Raw genomic sequence first — 19,592 nt, forward strand, 5'->3', positions numbered from 1 at the left:
GGAAGGAGAAGCAGGGAAAGCCCTGAGCCAACGACAAGAATCAGAAGTAGAAAAGCAGGTTCCAGCTGAAAATCTGGTCTGTATACTGGACATTAAAACATGGCCATTTCTCTCTCTCCTCACCTACCTTGCTCCACATAAACCTCTACTGTCACCACCTCCACCAGCAGCATTTCTCAGAATTTTCTCTTATTTTTCATAAATGTTACAATAAGTAGTATTACTACATCCTTCTTTAGCCATGCCTTCTAAACATCCAACCACTCTCTAGAAATCCTTTCTTAAGTCTAATCTAAATCCCTCGTGCTGCAATTTAAGCTTCTTTTCTGTTGATCAATTCAACAATGATTTCTCGAGGACCTATGACACACCTGGCCCAGAGCCTGCACTGGGCTTCAAAAGAACAGGACCCGGCTCCTTCCTTTCAGAAGCCAGCCCTCTGGTGGGAAGAAAAGACCAACAAATAAAAAGGAGTCATTGACCATCTACTTCATTGCCTAATTGTCAAAAGGAGTCATAGCAAACAGGGTTGAAGTTTCATGGAAAAAGAGGTGCTGAAGCAGCTGAGAAGATTTCACAGAGGCATCAGGACTTGGGCTGCACCTTGAAGGGTAAATACAATTTGTGCCCAGGGTTGGGAAGATGGTATGGGGTAGGGGAGAACAACTTAAGCAAGATGCCCATGCATGGGCAAGTTCCAGAGAAGAGACCACTTTGGCTGCAACAGAATGTCTGTGTGAAGATGGGGTGGGGTCACTCAGGAGAGCAGGGGCTTCCCGCAGTGGGCCAGGAGGAAGCCGTGGAGGCTTGCATAGGAAAGTCTCTTCATAAAAGTGGTATTTGCAGCTAGTTATTCGGGCCACAGTGGGTAGAACAGACTAAAGGGGAAAGGGAATAAATGCAAGTGGACAGTTAAGAGGCTCAGGCAGAAATCCAGACATGAGGTGTTGACAAGGGCATGGGTTGCCTAGTGGCAGTGGGAATGGAAAGTAAGAATCAATGTAGAAGATGGTTTGGAGGAAGATTCTGGAAACGGCTGTTGTCATCTTCTGGCTCCAGCCCACTTCAGTGAATGCGATGCAATTAGGTCACCTCCAGCGTTTGCCACCTCAGGCCAAGAGCTGTTTCAGGTACCAGCCTGGAAACAAGCTTCCGAAGCTGCTCTCTGACCAATGCCAGCCTCCTCTCCAGACAGTCTCCCCAGGTCCTCCTTGAGAGAGAGCATTCCCAAGGCTCAAGCCTCGAGGCCCAGTAACTCTGGCTCCCACACCTATTCTTTGGTGTCCCCAGGGGCCCTTCGTCAAGCCTCCTGCCCTCAAAAGTCCAGCAAAGGGAACTTGCTGCTGTCACCTACCCAAGAAAAAGTGGTTGGAATAGACTGAGTGGTGTTATTCTGTACCTTTTTGTCAACAGAAAGAAAGAGGACTTCCTCTGAGCCACAGTTTGGTCTAGGCAATTTAAACATAATGTCTCACAAAAGAGGACTCTGTATCCCCTTCTCCTCACCCCAAACATGCATCCATCCACCATCAGAAATGTTTTTGGCACAAGGCATGTGCCACACAGACCTCTCAAGTAAGATAACCCAGCAGCTGACTCCCAGGCTCAACCATGCAGCCACTCAGTAGGCCTGGCTGGAAATGTGCAGAGGTGAAAACGGCACTGCTACGGATGAAGAGAACCAGGGGCCATCCAGAAGCAAGGCATCAAGGTACCTGTGGACTTCGCAGCCCCACGTCCAAGGTAGATTTGGGGGTAGAGGCTGCTCTCTCAGGGGGTATGACCCCCCTGGCCAGCCTCCCCACTTCTTCAGGGGAGGGTCACCCTGGGTAGAGCTGAGCAGACCCTCATTGAGTTCTGCACCAGACCCTACTTCAATCTCCAGAAGAGACGCTGGTCCCCAGCCACCAGGAAGAGGTTTTCTTGTAAGAAGTCTTCCTCGTCTTTCATCAGCTCCACTCCACTGGGCCTTCCTCCTTCCATGACCATGCTGAGAAACAAGTCCTGTGGAGTTTGTCCAAACTCCCAATTACTACAAGAAATTCCACCTGTATTTAATCCACACCCAAGCAGCTATTTATTGACTTGTACTTTTCCCCTGAAGATCACATCCCTCACTGGGGACTCAAATTCGTGAATAAACCTTCAAGATTCAATGCTTCTATGAGTCCCAGGCCTAGTTCTCACATACTTTCAGAATATGTCTCTCTCTCACACACACACTCAATATCCTGGAAAGCACTTGGCTTCTCAGGCCCTCTGTGGCCATTGTAGCATATTTAAGACAACGTCCTCAGAATCAGACCAGGATTTCAAATCCCAGCTCCATCATTTACTTGCTGTGTGACCTTGCGTACATCACTTAACCTCTCTGAGCCTCAGCTTAATCAACCGTAACATAAAGAGGATAATGTCCATCCCATGGATTTGTCATGAGGACTGGTAAGATGATGTATATAAAGCACTTAGCACAATGCCTGGCGCACTAGAAACACTGACAAATGGTGGCTGTGTTTATTAGGGCCTCCACAGCCCTCTGACCCAAATTGGATGAGGGAGAGACAGAAGGCATAGAGAATGGAGGAGAGAGACTTCAGCAAGTGGGATGGCTCAAGCTGCCTCCTTCCGCTTCCTCCTCTAACAGTCAGTGTGGGGCCTCTGAGGTGGTGGATGGTGGCCCATCACAGCACAACCAGGAGCACCCCCTCAGAAAGGTCTCCCCAGGAAAGGCTGCAAGCTGCACAGAGGCACAGGGATTCCAGGCCCTCCAGAGAGATGCCACCCCAGTGCAGCGAGACTTCAAGATAGCCGTTCCCTCTCCACAAGGGCTGCTGCCCTTGTCAAATATCTCAGCACACACACACACACACACCATCTAACGCTTGGGAGTTTGAAAGGTATGTTTTCCTGACCCACCCTTGGGGAATTAAAGACAAAGGTGGAAAATAAGATCAAACATAAGCATACACATACACATACACATACACATACACATACACTTACACATACACATACACTTACACATACACATACGCATGTGATTTAACTATTTGGATTCTGAAGATATGTAATATTTGCAATATTAATAACTCTCCCCAGGTGGGCATAACGGAGTCAGAAGAATTCTGGATTAATCTAGATTTTCTCCCAAATTGCTATTTGAGGAGGAGTCTTGTCTCACTTGCACTCTGAAATAAACATCCCAGGAAGCCAACAGAAGAGCACCTCCAAAGTAGGGCACCTACAAAATCCAACACACACAGCCACACACACCAAAGATCAGATTGATCTGGGACGGGAGCCATGCTAGAGTTGGCAAATCTAGCTAGAAAGCTGCCTGCGCTGGGCAGGACCCTCATCCTGGCCCTGGCCCTGGCCTCGAGCACATGGAGCCTGCATAAACAAACAAGGGATTACACGGACCCAGACTATGAGGAGACTGCATTTTTGCTTTCTGAAAAAATTGAGATTTGCCAAGAAAAACCATCCCTGATACAGACAAGGAAAATCTATAAATAAATCAGAGCTGCACACAGACACGGCAGAGCCCAGGAAGTCTGCCTGTGTCCCTACCAGGGAAGCCAGTGACCGGCGCCAGCCACCGGGGTGCCAGCCCCAAACAGTCAGAAACGACCCTCCTCCAGGTCTGACCTTGGCAAGGCTCCTCTGGGCCTCGGGTCCCGAAGCTTCCTGGATTTCCTTCAAGGCAACCCTTCTCTCTGGGGAGAATCCCATGCATGGAACACACCATCCCTCCTTTCCCTTTTTGCCCAAGTCCCTGTCACCTTCTCTTCCCCACACTCACCCCTCCTTTATTTGTTCCCTTTTGCATTTCCTGAAGGGCTCTCTCTTAGCTTCACATTACAGGACAGAGGGGAACTCAGCGCCATTACCCCTGGCTGAGGTGGCCTGGAAGCCCCTGCTGGATGCTTAGTCCTGCCAATTACTTGGTTCAGATGTGAGCAGGCTCCCTCCAGAAAACCAGAGCCTTCCGGGCTCCCTTCAGAAAACCAGAGCAATGGCTGGGGAAGTGTCCTCAGCCCAAGCAATCCTGCACCTCCTCTGCAGCCTTCTGGCATGGGTAACAGGTTTCTTCTGACCATTTAACTGAGCCCAGTTCCCTATCCTGCCATCGCCCCTCACATCCTCAAGCAATTGCAAAGCCCTTCCTGACCCGCGTTTCTGGGTCCAAGCACAGACACAGGAAAACAGTGAGATGTCAATGACCTCCAAAGCCAAACCCTGAAACAACTGGAAACTGGTCAGCACTTGACAAAGCATGTTCTGAATTTATTATCTCAGTTGGCCATGTGAATTAAGCACCTGGTTTCAAACCCTAGCTGTAGTTTGTGGCCTTGGACATGGTGTTTTAAGTTATCTGTGCCTCAGTTTCCACATGTGCAAAATGGACATGATAATGGAACCACAGCAGAAGGATGTGGTAAGTGAAATGAAGTGCAAGTGAAGCTATGTAAAGAGTTTAGAATTACACCGGCACAGATTAAGTACTCAATATAAATAGCTATTGTTGCAATCATCATCATTGCCAGATTCAGGTTCTCACAACAACAGCATGCTGGGAAAACATTAACTGAGACTCAGAGAGCACAAGTGACTTCCCCAAGGTCACCATGTAAAAGACTCTAGAACACAACTTTTAATTAGGTCTTTGGACTCCAACATACTTTCCACCATTCAACATTCAAGAAAGGACATTTGGTGCCTACAACGTGCACTTCTGCTCACAGGGACCCAACAGTGAACAAGGAAAGCATGTTCCTGACTGTGCCACGAAGGGGAACAGAAAGTGCAATGAGAAGAAACTGTTTTCTGAGCAATTTGGTGAGATCAGTCAGGGGTGCTGGCCCCGCAACAGAAGTAGGGTTCAGCTGCCTCTGGAACAAGGGGCCATTTGATTCTTTAGAGATCCTCTAGGACCTGAGGCCGTGAGAGGTGGCCCAATCTTTCCTGCCTCTGCTGCCCGGCCCCTAGAGCCCTATTTTTTCCCCTTTTCCTTTCCAATCCCCTGCAGAGTAACACGACCAGCAACTTATACTTCCCATGGCCTGAAGCAGAGAGGATGGCTCAGTCCTCCCTGCCCTCGATGCAAAATCAAACACAAAGATATAACTAGTTGTCTTCAGGGTAGTGCTCGGTCTGGTGCTGAGCTTTCTCCTTCCAAAACTCCTCCTCAGAACACAATACAGAGGACTGAAATGCTTAATGTCATTAGTGCCATAAGAATCTGCAATCAGAAAAATCCTGTTTCTTGTTCTTAAAACAAAGTTGTCATAGGAGAACATAATTAACTTGTATTTGTTGCCTGGGCAGGCAAACTCTCAGACTTTGACAGGATTTTGGTAATACCAAGTCAGGAGCCAATGGAGGAGATGAAAAAAAGGACTTGTGATGTCAATGAGCTCCTGGGGCCTCAGCTTGAGAGGGTTTGAAGAGGAGCCTTCAGGAGGAGCAGAGCAAGTTCCAGGGAGGTGCAATGGGAAGAGCCAGGACACCTCCTCAGGGAGGGCTCAGGTTTTTCCAGATTTATCTGTCTTGCCTGGTGGTCTGAGGTATGAGCAAGAAATCTAGGTTTCATTTACTGACACAGCCATTTTAGGAAGAAAGGAACACCCTCTAATCTACAATGAACTTTCAGGACAGGGCCTACCAGAGCCTAAATGAAGCTTCAAGAGTGCAGAGAGCCCATGGCCCTAACCCCTTCTCATTCACTTCTCCCAGTTCAAATAATTGAAAGCCTACGACACGCCCAGCACCGTTGGTGCTGGGGATACAGTGGCAAGCAAGACACATGAGGTCCCTGCTCTCATGGACTCCACATTTTAGAGGGATTAAGGGCAGACAGACAAGAAACAAATAAATGGACAAAATACTACAGACAGTAATTTGTATTCTGAAGAAAATAAACCAAGGTGATGGCACAGCAAGTGGCTGGAAGTGGGGTGGTGGCTCTGTTTTAGATGGTGTGATATGGGAAGGATCCTGGGGTGCAGGGGTGACGTTTAGGTGTAGGCTTGAATGTTGAGCTGCCCAAGCAAGATCTAGGGAAAATCATGGCTTCTTCCCACAAGTGCCTCCCAGTCTAGCAGAGGAGAAAAGATGCACAAAGATGAGAGTCACACCCATACTACCTCATTACACAAGGGGTGTTGGAGGGGGAAAGGGGGTGAAGGAGGTGGAGGGGGGTAGAGAGGGGCAGAGGCTATGCAGGTCCTGACACAGCAATGGTGAGGAGTCTGCATTTCATACTAAGTGCCCTGAGAAGGCATCAGAGGGTTCTAAACAAGGGGATGACATGATCTGCTTTACATTTTTAAAAGGTCACCCCAGCTGCTGTGTGAAGGGTAAGGGAAGAAACAGGGGAATCAGATATGAGGTTCTCCAAGTTATCCAGGCCCGAGAGAGGGTGACAGCATTTTAGAAGAAGATGGTATAAGTGGAGAAAGAGAGACAGAAGGAAGTGCAGATGGAACATATTTTGTAGGATTTGGTGATGGACCATATGTGGGGGCTTGAGGAAAATAGGGGGGGGAACTAACAGGGATCTCTAGATTTTTCACTTGAGCAAATAGGTGAATGGTGGACCCATACATTGAGATAGGAAAGTCTATGGGAGGACTTGCAAGGGAAGAGCAGTTTGAGGCATATTAAATTGTAGATGTCAATTTATTGGAACATCATTAGCAGAGACTGCTGGTGCCCCACCGAGATTCCCTACCAGGTCCCCTCTTCTGGCAGGTGCACTCATCCCCCAGCTGCAGCAAGTGCTGTGGATCTGCTCCACGGAATTGCCCTGGTGAGGGCAGCTACCTACCCCTAGTGAGGGGAGGTCAGGTAGGGTCTATTTCCCATCCTCCCCCACTCCCAAGCAGTGCATCAGGCCAAGGCCAGACATTACCTGACATCACACCACACCACATCCTTACTTAGCCTCTTTCCCTGCCTATCCTGCTTCCCCCATTCCCTTTCTTCTGAGAGCACACCCTCAATAAATCCCATGCACTGAACCCCTGTCTCAGCTCTCTCTGCAATCAGGGAACCCAACTAAGACAGCACCTGAGTGAAGATGTCAATTGGGCAGCTGGGCATAGGAGTCTAGAGGTAAGGGCTATAGATATAAAGTTGAGAGGCACCAAGGCATGGATTTAAAGACATGGAATTTGATGAAATTGCCTGGGGGAAAGTATAGCTTGAGATAGAGGGCCCAGGACCAAGCCATCAGGAAATCATGCACTAAGAGGGCAGAACAGGAGGAGGAGGCAAAATAGATGGAGAAAAAAGCTGGAGAGATGAAAGGAAAGCCAGCAAGTCTCTCTCTCCTCTAGTCTACACAAAACTACCCACATGTTCTGGTTTGCTAAAGCTTCCATGATGCAAAGTACCAGAAATGGATTGGCTTTTATAAAGGGGACTTACTAAGTTACAAATTTACAGTCCTAAGGACATAAAAGTGTCCAAACTAACGCATCAGCAAAAGGATACCTTCACTGAAGGAAGGTTGATGGCATCTGGAACACCTCTGTCAGCTGGGAAGGCATGTGGCTGGCGTCTGCTGGTCTTTTGCTCCCAGGTTGTATTTCAAAACGGCTTTCTCCAAAATGTCTCTGAGCTTCTGTCTCAGCTCCTCTCTCTCAGCTCCTGTGCATCCTTGCTTCTTTCTCCCAGGGCATTTGTCTCTAAGCATCTAGGGGTCCTCTCTTAGCTTCTCCAGGGCAAACTCTGAGCTTCATCTCTTAGCTTGGCATCTCCAAAAGTCCTACTGTTTGCAACTCCAAGCATCTCCAAGCATCTATGTCAGCTCCCACTCTCATTTCCTGAGCCTCTTAAAGGACTCCAGTGATCTAATTAACATCTACCTTGAATGGGCAGGGCCATACCTCCATGGAAATAATCTAATCAGAGTCCCACCCTAATCAAGGCTAGTAAGTCTGCCCCCACAACATTGCATTAAAGAACATGACTTATCCAGGGGGCACAATAGATCCAAACCATCACAACACATATGTCCCCTTTTCCAACCCCTATATGCACCTGGGTTTTAGAAACAGTGAGAGGGGACTCACATTTACATGGAAATAGTCTTGCTGCATTTACTCAAACAGTTATTGAGGTCTGAGTCACCCTGAGTCACTCGGAGCCCAGCAGTGAGCTGGTGTGGAGAATATACATATAGACAGCACAGGCCCTGCTCCAGGAGCTCACCCAGGAGAGAGACAGAGTCAACAGGAGAATGAGGTTCAGTGTAACAACTGGTGGGATGCACCAAAGTTACAGGTCAAGTTCTGAAGGTCTTCAGTTATCTCATCTTTCATCCCCTTCCCTCCTCTGCCCATGTGTACCCTCTCCCCATGACACCCCCCAAAAAAAAAAATGATAATAATAATAATAATAAATAAAGGTCTCAATCTGCATAAGCTGATACAAGGTGGAGCAGTGCCTCACAGACTCTAGTGTGTATACGAATCACATGGGGATCTTTTTAACATGCAGGTTATTGTTCAGTAGGTCTGGAGGGGACCCAGGGTGCTGCGTTTCTAAGAAGCTTCTAAGCAATGCCAATGAAGCTGGCCTATGGACCACACTTTGAGCATGAAGGCTGCAGAGAGCATATTACACCTAAGAGCAAGAGGCAGGGAGACCAACCTGAGCCAGGACTTTGCCTAGAAAAGCCAGCTCCTATAGCAGGAAGGGTTCAGCTGTCCCTGGGGCATATTCCAACCACTTTCAAGCAGCAGCACAGACTATTCCCGAGTATATACTGATGCACAAGACCTTCACAGCCCAAAGTACGATGGGAAGAGGAAAAGCAGTAAATAACAACATCCGCCTCTGTTTACTGAATTTGCTGACTCCAGGCATTGCACTAAAGGCATTAGCGTGTATTTTAGTCTCTCTTTACATCCTGCAGTGTCTGCACTTATATTTTACCAACAAGAAAGTTCAAGAAGTTATGTGACTAGCCCTGGACAACACAGCCAGTATTCAATGGCTCCAAAGCCTACACTCTCTACCATGACATCTGAGCTGCCTCTTCATAAGCTAATGGGATATGAAGCCCAGTGGCTCTGAGCTGGGCACTGTCGGATTCTGCAACAGTTTGCTGGGTCAAGAGAGGCAGGAAGTTGGGGGAGTTGGGGCACAGACAGGAGCAGTGTTCCTGGGTGGCCACAGCCAGCCATATTCACACCCAGCATTTCAGGGTCCTGGGGCAGAGAGGGGACTTCCTTCCCTCAGGTCTCTGCCTGGCTCTCCCATTCTTTCCCCCTCTTGATTCCTAACCTGCTGTTTCTGGTTCCCAGCGCAAAGCATAAGTTGCTTTAAGACCCTCTGATCCATTTTATAAAAGGAGAGAAACACATGAGAAGCATCAATTCATCTTCCAGCTGGATGGTGCAGTGAGACCACCCAAGTTACAGCCCCAGCTCAGCCCCTGGGAATACTCTTTTTGGAAACAGAAGGCTAAAATGCTTCTGAGGCTCATGGCAGCCCTCTCACTTCCCAGAATGCAAATCCGGCATGGATCTGGGATTTCACTCACCCCTCTCCCAGATTAGTCCAGAGAGGGCCATAAGGCTGGTATTGCCACCAGGCTGGGAACTTCCTGAAGGCAGGGGACAGAGCCTGGGGACTTGGTGCAGGGCACATCAGGGGTACGCAAAGTATTTGCTGAATGAACTGTGGCCCCATTCTGCTCTCCTGGGAAACTAGGCCCAAAAGACAGTGCTCAACACTAAATTCTGCAGTAAGTAGAACTAAAAAACAGTGCAGGCTGTGAGCCTCACGTCCTAACAGCCTACCCTGGGAAGGACCATGCGAACAGTGTGAGATGGTAGAGGTTGTCAGGCCACCTCTTCTCTCCACCAGCCTGCAAGATCTTGCCCCTGATGTAATGACCAAGGCAGTAGTCAGAGGAGGGGGCTACAGTCAGGCTAGATCCCCCGCCACGACTCAGGAGGCATCAGGCCAGCTGTGTGCAGGAAGTTGATGTGAGGGAGGGTAGTTGATGGCCCAGGTGCCCTTAAGAGCCTTTGAGCCCCCCAGGAGGACAATGGATTCTGGCCATCAACTGTGTGTCCTCACCACCAACAGGAATTTAAAGCCTCACAGGAGTCACGATGTGTCAAACCCCCTAAGAAACCTAGTGCTCAGAAGCAAAGCAGGGCTCCTGTGGAGCCTCCAGCTGAGGGGGACCTGAGTGGTGACTGTGAAGGGGCTTGAAGAAAGGGTAGAATTTCAACAGGCCACCACCTCCAGCCCTGGGCCTTTCCTGGTGGAGTGTCCTCAGCCTAGGGCTCCACCCACCCCTCTTCACTGAGAAACTTCTCCTCCTCCCCCTCCAGAATTCACCTCAATCATCACATCCTCCTGGAAGCCCTCTCTGACTTTCCAGACTATGCCAAAGCCCCAGATCAAAGGAGATCTTCGTAGCACTCTCCAGGGTGAAAGTTATATTTTATGTATGATTATTTTACTGTCTCCTTCAGTGGCAGTTTGAAGCTGTATGCACCCCAGAAAAACATGCTCTTAAATTTAATCCATTCCTATGGGTGTGAACCCTTTGTAAGTAGGAACTTTTGAGATGGAAATTCAGGCAGAGAAAGCCACAAAAGCAAGGAACTGAAATCAATGAAACCCAAAAGAGAAGGGAGACCAGCAGACACAGCCATGTGTCTTGCCATGCAGTAGAGGAGCCAAGGATCGCCAGCAGCTGGTCTTTGGGAAGAAAGCATCACCTTGATGATGCCTTGATTTGGACATTTTCCCAGCCTGAAAACCATGAGTGAATAAATTCTCATTATTTAAGCTGACCCATTTCATGGCATTTGCTTTGAGTAGCCAAGGAAACTAAAACACCCCCCACTAAACTATAAACTCCATGATGGCAACAACTGGGTCTCATCATTGTATCCTCACCTGGAGCAGAAGCTCAATACAAACGTGCTGAATGAATGTTAGAACTGGGTTGGGAGGACAGAGTAATGATGTTCTGTGTGGAGAAAATGAGCTTATGAATTATAACTCTCAAAGTCCTGCTTCTGGCAACAGCCCCTTAACAATATCAACCTGGAGGCTGCCTGCTCCCAGGGAGGCCTCCACATGGCCTCTGCCTCAGCCTAATTTGCATATCCATACACCTATAGCCAGGTAGGAGGCAACAAGAGAGCCAGCAGTGGCATCAATCAGATCTGGAATCAATGCAATAGGATTCAGTCATTGCACAGATAATAAACAGCAGTAGCCCTAAGGAAACCAATCGCAGAAAGAGATTTTCCCACTACAGAGAATAAGGTTCCTGGGCTTTCCTTGCTCACTGGCACGCACTCCTAACCTGGGGTGCATGCCATTGTCCTGCCTGCAAGTCCTGGAGAGGCTCTGGGCCTCACTGATGAGAGCCCTTAAACTGAATCCAACCTACAGCGGCAGCCTCGGCAGTCGTCAGGGAGAGAGAACGTCCACATCTCCCACCCAGGGGTCTGATGGATTGCCTGCAGCAGGCACCCATCTCAACCTCAAGGTATAGAATCTGTCTTTTATCCCTGCTGCAAAAGATTGTGTGTGTGTATGGTGTTTGTGTTAACAGGCCAGTCTAGTCCAGATGGTTACATTAATTTTATATTGGATAATCCTTATCCAGTATAAGTTTTCCAAAAGTTTTGGATAAAACGTATGTTGAATAATTCTATAATAAATATGTTTTTTTTGAAAAGATGATTTCTGATGGGTTTCCACTGACTTTGTCAAAGCCAGGAGAGAAAATAAAATAGGAGTCTCTGCAGGACTTAGCAACCCCCACCCCCACCCCACTCCCATTGTAGCTTGGACAACTGAGTTAAGAGAACGAGATTTGCAGTCAAACTGGCCAGCGTTTGAGGCCCAGCTTTGCAATCATGAGCTGAGGGATCACAGATCATGTTTAATACCCCATCCTGTGGGTTGAATTGCATCCCCCAAAAGTTCAAGTCCTAACCCCTGATCCCAGGAACGTGACCTTATTTGGAAATAGGGTCATTACAAATAGAAATAGGCAAGTTAAAAAGAGGCCATGCTGGAGTAGGGTGGGCCCTTAATCCAATATGACTGGTGTCCTTATGAGAGGAAATTTGGACACAGACACAGGCCGATAAAGGGAGAACACCATGTGATGACTGAGGCAGAGCACGCCATGGATTGTCAGCAAGCCACTGCCAGAAGCCAAGAGAGAGGCATAGGACAGATTCTTCCCTGCAGACTTAGGAGGAAGCATGCATGGCCCTGACAACACCTTGGTTTCAGACTTCAAGCCTCCAGAATTCTGAGACAATAAATTTCTCATTTTAAGTCTGTGGTATGTTGTTCCGGCAGCCCTAGGAAACTGATACACCCCAGTTCCTTCTGCATGTCTGTAAAATGTAGATAATCATGGGTATGTTGCAATATTACATGTGTCTGGCACATTCTAGGTCTCAGTAAATATCAGTAGTAATAATAGCTGTGGTTAAAATAATAATCATTATTATATTTTTAAAGTAGAGAAGGCAAGCTAAGTCCCAAAACCCAGAGGCAATAGCCTCTTCAAGAACATCAACTAGATGCAGCCCCTTTTCAACATGAACAAGTTAGGGTGGTCACTGCCTAGACACCCCTGAAGATTGGGAAAGTGATTAAATTAGAGGAAGGGGTAGCAACAGACAAGATGGAATTTAACAAAGGCTTATGAATACTGAATCCCTATATAATTTTATTTTTCTTAGTTGCTAAGGTATTAGAATAGCTAGAAATGGTGGAATTATAACCCATAGCATTCTTTGAGATTTGCTACGTAGCTACTTGTTAAATTGTAATTTGAAAGTCATCACCTTTTTGCATATCTTATATTTCACAATAAGGAAATAACTGAAACTGTGGAACTGTAACCCATAACATTCTTTAAAATGTACTTTCTAACTACTTGTTAAATTGCACTTGGAAAGTTATCACTTCTATGTACATATGTTATATTCCACAATAAAAATATGATAAAAAAAGAAAAAGTAGAGAAGGCAAAAACGTCAGGATACCTCTAGGGAGCAGAGTCATTCTATGGTTGGGACGCAGGTGAGATGAGAGATGTGTGGAAGCGGTAGGGCCAAACTGGGGGTGGCAATTTGTGAGAACCTGCCAGTGCCTGGGCTCTAGGCTTCATCCTGATGGGGAACACCTGGGTTTCTGTTACTTCTGTCCCTGAATATGACAAGGTTGTTAGTCCAGCTTTTTCCACGGGCCTGACCTTAGCTGTCCAAGGCAGCAAGAAAGTTTCCCAAAGGGAAGCTCCAGTCCTATGGGGAAGAAGATTCTAGCCCCTTCTACAAAAAATAACCGTAAGTCAGCGCGCCCCAGCCCACCCCAGGTGTGTGCCCTCAGAGACAGCAGCAGAGAAGACACACGGCTTAAACTCAGTTGATTTTTCACCTTAAAAGAAAGGGGCTTGCTGAAAACGCTGTGCTAGCGCTCGAGCAGCTTGTAAGATGTCTGAAATGTCCGTGTTGTCCGAGTTGTATGAAGAGAGCAGTGACCTGCAGATGGATGTGATGCCTGGCGAGAGTGACCTTCCGCAGATGGAGGTAGGCAGCGGGAGCCGGGAGCCATCCCCGAGCCCCTCCCGCAACGGGGCCCCGCCACAGCTCGAGGAAGAAGGCCCAATGGAGGAGGAGGAGGCCCAGCCAATGGCGGAGCCTGTGGGGAAACGGGGCCTTGCGAACGGTCCCAACCCTGGGGAGCAGCCATGCCAGATCGCAGCCCCATACTTCGAGAGTGAGGACGAGGGTGAGGAATTTGATGACTGGGAGGACGACTACGACTATCCCGAAGAGGAGCAGCTGAGTGGTGCAGGCTACAGAGTGTCCGCGGCCCTCGAAGAAGCCAACAAGATGTTTCTGAGAACATCTAGAGCAAGAGAAGCAGCCCTAGATGGCGGATTTCAGATGCATTATGAGAAGACCTCGTTTGATCAGTTGGCTTTTATCGAAGAGCTCTTTTCACTTATGGTTGTCAATCGTCTGACCGAAGAACTCGGCTGTGATGAGATTATCGATAGAGAGTAGTTACAAGCTGTTGGAAGAGGAGGAAACTACTTGAGGAGAGACCCAACATTCCACTACTTTTTGGGTTCATTACAAATAGTTCCGTACCTGTGAAAAACTTGATCTTCAAAAAGAAATTTTTTTGTTTTCGTTTTGCCGAATAGAATAGGGCAGTGACTGCACAGTTGGAAGAAAAGGAAAAAGGATCTGTAGACTTGAAACCTCTTTTCCAGAATGTCCTGAAACACCTATGCCTTTGACTTTGTTATTGATCCAGATTATTTTCCTTGCATTGGGGAAGATCTTACCTACCTGCTTCACAGTAAGGAATGGTTTTGCAAGAATAAGTCATGACCAAGACAAACTGCCAGCAAAGAGCCCATTGTTGTTAAAACTGTGTATTGAGACAAAAAAATAAGCAAAAAGTCCATCTTAGGGCACAAGATGTCTTTGAGTTATTTGGACTGGAAGCCTATTGAGAAAACTTTGAAAATTCAAACTTTATGATTTATTCAAACTAGAGTTTTCAAAGGCTAAATTATTTGTATAAGACAGAGTTTTCAGTATCCCAACAGGATGAACAAACCCCCTCAAAAATACATATCACATATGCTGTATCTTAAAATATGTTTCCAAGAGCATCTGAAATTCTGTTTTTACATGTATCTTGATAGTTTATAAAGCTACTGTGTTCTATAATTCAAAAGAATCCATTGTTACGACCATTTAAAAAATTAAGACCAATTAAAAATTAAGATTCTCTTAATAATGTTTCAAATGTAAACACTAAAATTGTATGTGAAAATACAGAGAAAAGAAACTATTTATAACACCCTTACATATTAGGGAAATTTTCTGTTTTGCTCCCTCTCTATTTTTCATGTAACTTGTCAGGCAAAAGATAGTTGAACTTCATATTATGAGAACTGTTAGTGAAAATTTGTCAGTAGAAGGAAAGCTGTACATCTTGAACTACCAAAAAAAAAAAGACTTTATGAACAGTTTTGCCATCAATCTTTAAAGGTGGTTTTAAACCTGCCCAAAAATCCACTTCCGTATCTGTTTCCCTCTTCTCCTCCTCTAATTAAAGCTTGTTATTCATTATGCACCAGCATTCAATATAAAAAAAAAAAAAAAAAAAAGAAAGGGAATATTCCCTAATGCCTACATCACTTGACTGGCTGTGTTTGATGTCCCACGAATTACCTGAAGAACCTCAAAATGCCGCATTTCAGAAGAGACAGAGAAGCTTTACTCTTGGCTCAATATCTTGTAGCCTTTGCAGTCTGGGCAGCTGTGAAAAGTGTCAACTTTCAGAAGGAGAGGGAGGAGGAGGAAGAGGAGGGGGAGGAGGAAACAGCCAACATTTATTTTATTGCCAGGCACTAAGTGTTTAACACGTTAATTCATTTAATCCTCAAAAGGGTCCTGTGAGGTAGCTATTATTATTATTCCCATTTTACCGAGGAAGAAACTGAGGCCCAGGTCTGCTACAGGGCCAAGGTCATCAGCCAGTAAGTAACAGAGCCAGGAACGTAACCCAGCCAGCCTGACTCCAGGGTCCATGGTCAAAATCCCATCACCACAGTCAGGGAAGAGGGGCAGGCGAGGTTTTATTTTTTAAAGAGGACACTGCATGTTGCCTCCCCTTTTGGCTTCTGCTGGGTTCATTTAATATCCAAATTGTTTAATTGAAGCTCTCTTTGGAATCTTCCCTAATGATCCCTTGGAAAATACACCCAAGATCACTGGCCTGGTCCATACTGCTCTGCAGATTTTGTTCATACAGAAACCCAAAAAACAATGTTTGCCATTTTTCAAAAAAAGGTTAAGTAAAAGAATAAGTCATAACTGATAAACTATTTTAAAACCATTTTTTTAAATGAATGACTGATGTGTTACAGTCCAAACGTTAACACATTGAAGATCGCCAATACGATGCATTGTACCCTCGTTTTTCACATAATACTCAGTAACAAAACTCCGGTGCAACGGCTGTGGGTTTATTTAAATATTTTGTAAATGTGTCATTCATTCTTTCATTGATTAGGAAGTCATAGGTATACACTCTATTTTTTTTTTTTTTTCAGGCTGCTCATGTCTGTTCATGTGAAATTCTAAAAGCAAATAAAGTAAACTATGACAGCTCACATGCACCCAACCAATTGCTGAGCAGTGCTCAGGCACCTGTGTATTCTCATCAAGGCGTTTTGGTCAATTGTTTAATAATGAATGATTGTGTAACATCAGGTCATAATACCATCCCATCATCGACAGTTTGAGAGCTTATTGTAAATCTGGGCACTTCTTGCCTGACTCACATGTATGATAAGCAATGAACAGTTGTTAGAAACTGTTAGCAACTTTGAAATATAAATATCTCACTATGTATCCCTCAAACTTCTGGGTCAGTTTAACTGAAAAGTATTCTGCTATTGCAAAGAGAGTTGTTACTTTTTGCAACTAGTTATCAATTGAAATCAGGATGTTAACACATTACAAAAATACATCAAAAACAAAATCAAAAATTAGATAAAATCAAACTAATAAAATGTCATTAATAACTTCAAGTTGAGATTCCTCATAAGTTTATTTGGAAAAAGAGCTATGCTGCTTTTAAAATGTTTGAAAACCACCACCCTATTATAATGCAGTTTAAGAAAGTCTGTTGGGTGAGAATTCACTCATTCGACATGCTTCCAGCATGTTCTGCCTGTTCTAGGTCCCAGACATTCTTCTAGGCACGAGAGTTCCCACCCTTGTGGAGCTTTCATGCGAGTGGAAGGGCGCAGACCATAAACACACACATGTATATTGTCTAGCAGATGGTGATATGTGCTATGGAGAAAAGTAAAGCAAGACAAAGGACAGAGAGCATAAGTAGGTTGGGGGGTGGTGGTTCTTAACCCTGAGTTGGTCAGGGAAGAGTCTCTGAGAGGCGACATTTGAGCAGAGGCCTGAAGGAAGTGAAGCAGTGAGCCATGCAGTTGTCTGGGGAGAGGGCATTCCATACAGCGGGAGCATCGAGTGCAAAGGCCCTAAGGAAGGGATGTACCTGGGGTGCTGAGGGAACAGCAAGGAGGCCAGGGCAGTTGGAGCAAAGGTGGGAGATCAGGGGGTCAGGTCAGAGAGGCAGCAGAAGAGCAAGTTATGTGGGCCCTTGGAAGGTACAGGTTGGGAAGCAGAGCAGCGATATGACCTACATTACAAAAGGCTCGCTCTGCTGCTGTGTTAATAACAGAGTGGAGGGAACAGAGGCTGCGAAAGGAGACAGGCATGGTGGCTAACTGCAGTAAACCCAGTAAGAAGTGACCATGCCTTGGACCAGGGTATGGAAGTGTAGACGGCAAGAAGTGGATGAATTCTGGATGCATCTTGAAGGTAGAGCTAGTAGGATTTGCAGATGGATATGATTTGGGATGTAAGCGAAAGACAGAGGCCAAGGATGACTCTGAAGCTCTTGTCACAAATATAAGGATGGAGTTGCCATTTATTGAGTTGGGGAAGACCACAGGGTAAATGGGTTTGGAAGTTTGTGGTCAAACTCTGGAGTTGGGTTTTGGTAGTTTCAGTTTCACTTTCCTGTCAGACATTCAAGGAGAGATGTTGAGTAGGAAGTTGGCTATCTTGGTATGGATATATCCAGGCTAGAGACATAGATTTGAGAAGCCTCTGCATACAGATCTATTTAAACCATAAGATTATATGAGCTCACCAAAGGAAGGAGTATAGACAGACAAGAGTTCCTAGGGCTGGGCCCTGAGGAATTCCAGCATGCAGAGGTGAAAGAGATGAGGTGGAACCAGGAAATGAGACTGATTGGGAACATTCAGAAAAGTAGAGGAGAACTCAGAGAGAGATGTCCCAGAAACAGAAGAGAGAGGCTCACGAAAGGGGAAGTGATCAACGATTTCAAGTGCTGCTGAGAGCCTAGTAGGATGAGGACCGAACATTCACCATTGAGTTAATCAGCTTGAAGGTCACTGGCAATATCAACAACCTTGTCAGAGAAGTGGTGGAGATGAAAGCCTGATTGGTGTGCGCTCAAGAGAAGATGGGAGCAAGGAATTGGGGAGCGGGTGTACAGACAACCCTTTCAGGGAATTTTGCTGTCAAGAGCAGCAGTAATGGAGTGGTAGCAAGAAGGGATTATGGGAGAAATTACAGCAGATTTGATTCTGCAGAAATGATTCCACAGAGAGAAGAAAATGGTGACACAGAAGAGAGGGAGACAATTGCTGAAGCAGTTCCTCTAGTAGGTGAAAGGAGATGAGAGCAGTGCAAAAGAGGGGGCATTGCCTTGGATAGAGGCAATGGCAGTTCATCCACAGTGATGGAAGGATAGGTGGTGGATTCGGGTACAGATGTGGGTAGGGTCGTAGATGTAATAATGGCAGCCTGCAGAAATTCTCTTCTCATTGCCTATATTTTGTCAATGAAAGAGGAAGAAAGACCATTAGCTGCAAGTGAGTAGAGAGGGAAGATATGTTGGAGGTTTGAGAAGAGAAGAGGATGTGTGAACTAGTCTTCCAGAAGAATGGGAGAATGAATGGACTAAAGAAATATAATAGGACTGCCAGGTGGTGCTTGGTGTAAATGGGAATAAGTTTCCAGTGAGAGCAGACAGAATGCTCTCATTAATGAACACTACAGTTGGGAACAAAGACTTACAGATGGACAAAGACACATCTAGTCATCAGGCCCCTTGGGAGGGAGCCTACTCTGACAATGGCAGCTACTTCACAGACTAGGGAGCTCTGGTTTTTTCTTCCCCTGGTATCTCCCACATCTGACTGTTGAGGAGCATTTCATATCTACAGATGATTTAAAAGAGGCAAGTTAACCAGCAAGTCTGACCACTCTGCGTGTGCCCTTTAATTTTTGCAGGGATCAGCAAACTACTGTGAGGAACAAATCTGGCCCCAACTGCCCGTTTTTTGTAAATAAAGTTTTATTTACTTTATAATACCACCACGCCCGTTCATTTACTTATTGCCTGTGGCTGCTTTTGCACTGCAAGAGCAGAGCTGAGTAGCTGCCACAGAGACCATGTGGCCCTTTACAGAAAAAGTTTGTGGGTCCCTGATTTAGGGCAGTGATTCTCAAACTTTAGTGTACATCAGAGTCACCCTGAGGGCATGTTAAAAACAGAGTGCTGGGCCCCACTGCAGAGTTTCTGGTTCCATTGGTCTGGGGAGGGACTGGAATTTACATTTCTGACAAATCCCTAGGAGATACTGAGCTGCTAGACCAGGGACCACACTTTGAGAACCACTGTTTTAGAGAAAGCCCTATGTCAACACTGGCCTGTTTTGTTCACATCTTGAGGAACTCATCCATGACTCTGTACAGAAGCTGAGCTTTTCCATTCCAATTCTAGGTCCAAATGCATAAACAGATATTAAAGGATATGACATACAATCCTAAAAAAAGTAAGTGTTCTCTAAACAGCAAGGGACAAGCCAAGGAGATAAGGGAACATAAACCTGATGTTGTCTTTAGGTCTCTTAAAACCAGGGTTTTTCCAAGGGCTAT

At 46.0% G+C, this 19,592-nt stretch overlaps 2 protein-coding genes across 6 annotated transcripts in view; one reads left to right on the top strand and one right to left on the bottom strand.

Moving 5' to 3' along the window:
- SMOC1 (SPARC related modular calcium binding 1) overlaps positions 1–19,592 on the bottom strand; it is a 159,816-nt gene that overhangs the window by 103,834 nt on the left and 36,390 nt on the right. The window lies entirely within an intron of this gene.
- On the top strand, positions 13,490–15,045 carry LOC119531296 (EP300-interacting inhibitor of differentiation 1-like). Its single transcript, XM_037832425.1, has one exon. It carries the CDS (start codon positions 13,503–13,505, stop codon positions 14,076–14,078), a length of 576 nt encoding a protein of 191 aa, XP_037688353.1. The 5' UTR covers positions 13,490–13,502; the 3' UTR covers positions 14,079–15,045.

This window comes from Choloepus didactylus, chromosome 4, assembly GCF_015220235.1.
Source record: "Choloepus didactylus isolate mChoDid1 chromosome 4, mChoDid1.pri, whole genome shotgun sequence".
NCBI classification, from domain to species: Eukaryota; Metazoa; Chordata; class Mammalia; order Pilosa; family Megalonychidae; genus Choloepus; species Choloepus didactylus.

Excerpts from the sequence above, each read along its gene's own strand:
- LOC119531296 (XM_037832425.1), top strand. The coding sequence starts at position 13,503 with ATGTCTGAAATGTCCGTGTTGTCCGAGTTGTATGAAGAGAGCAGTGAC.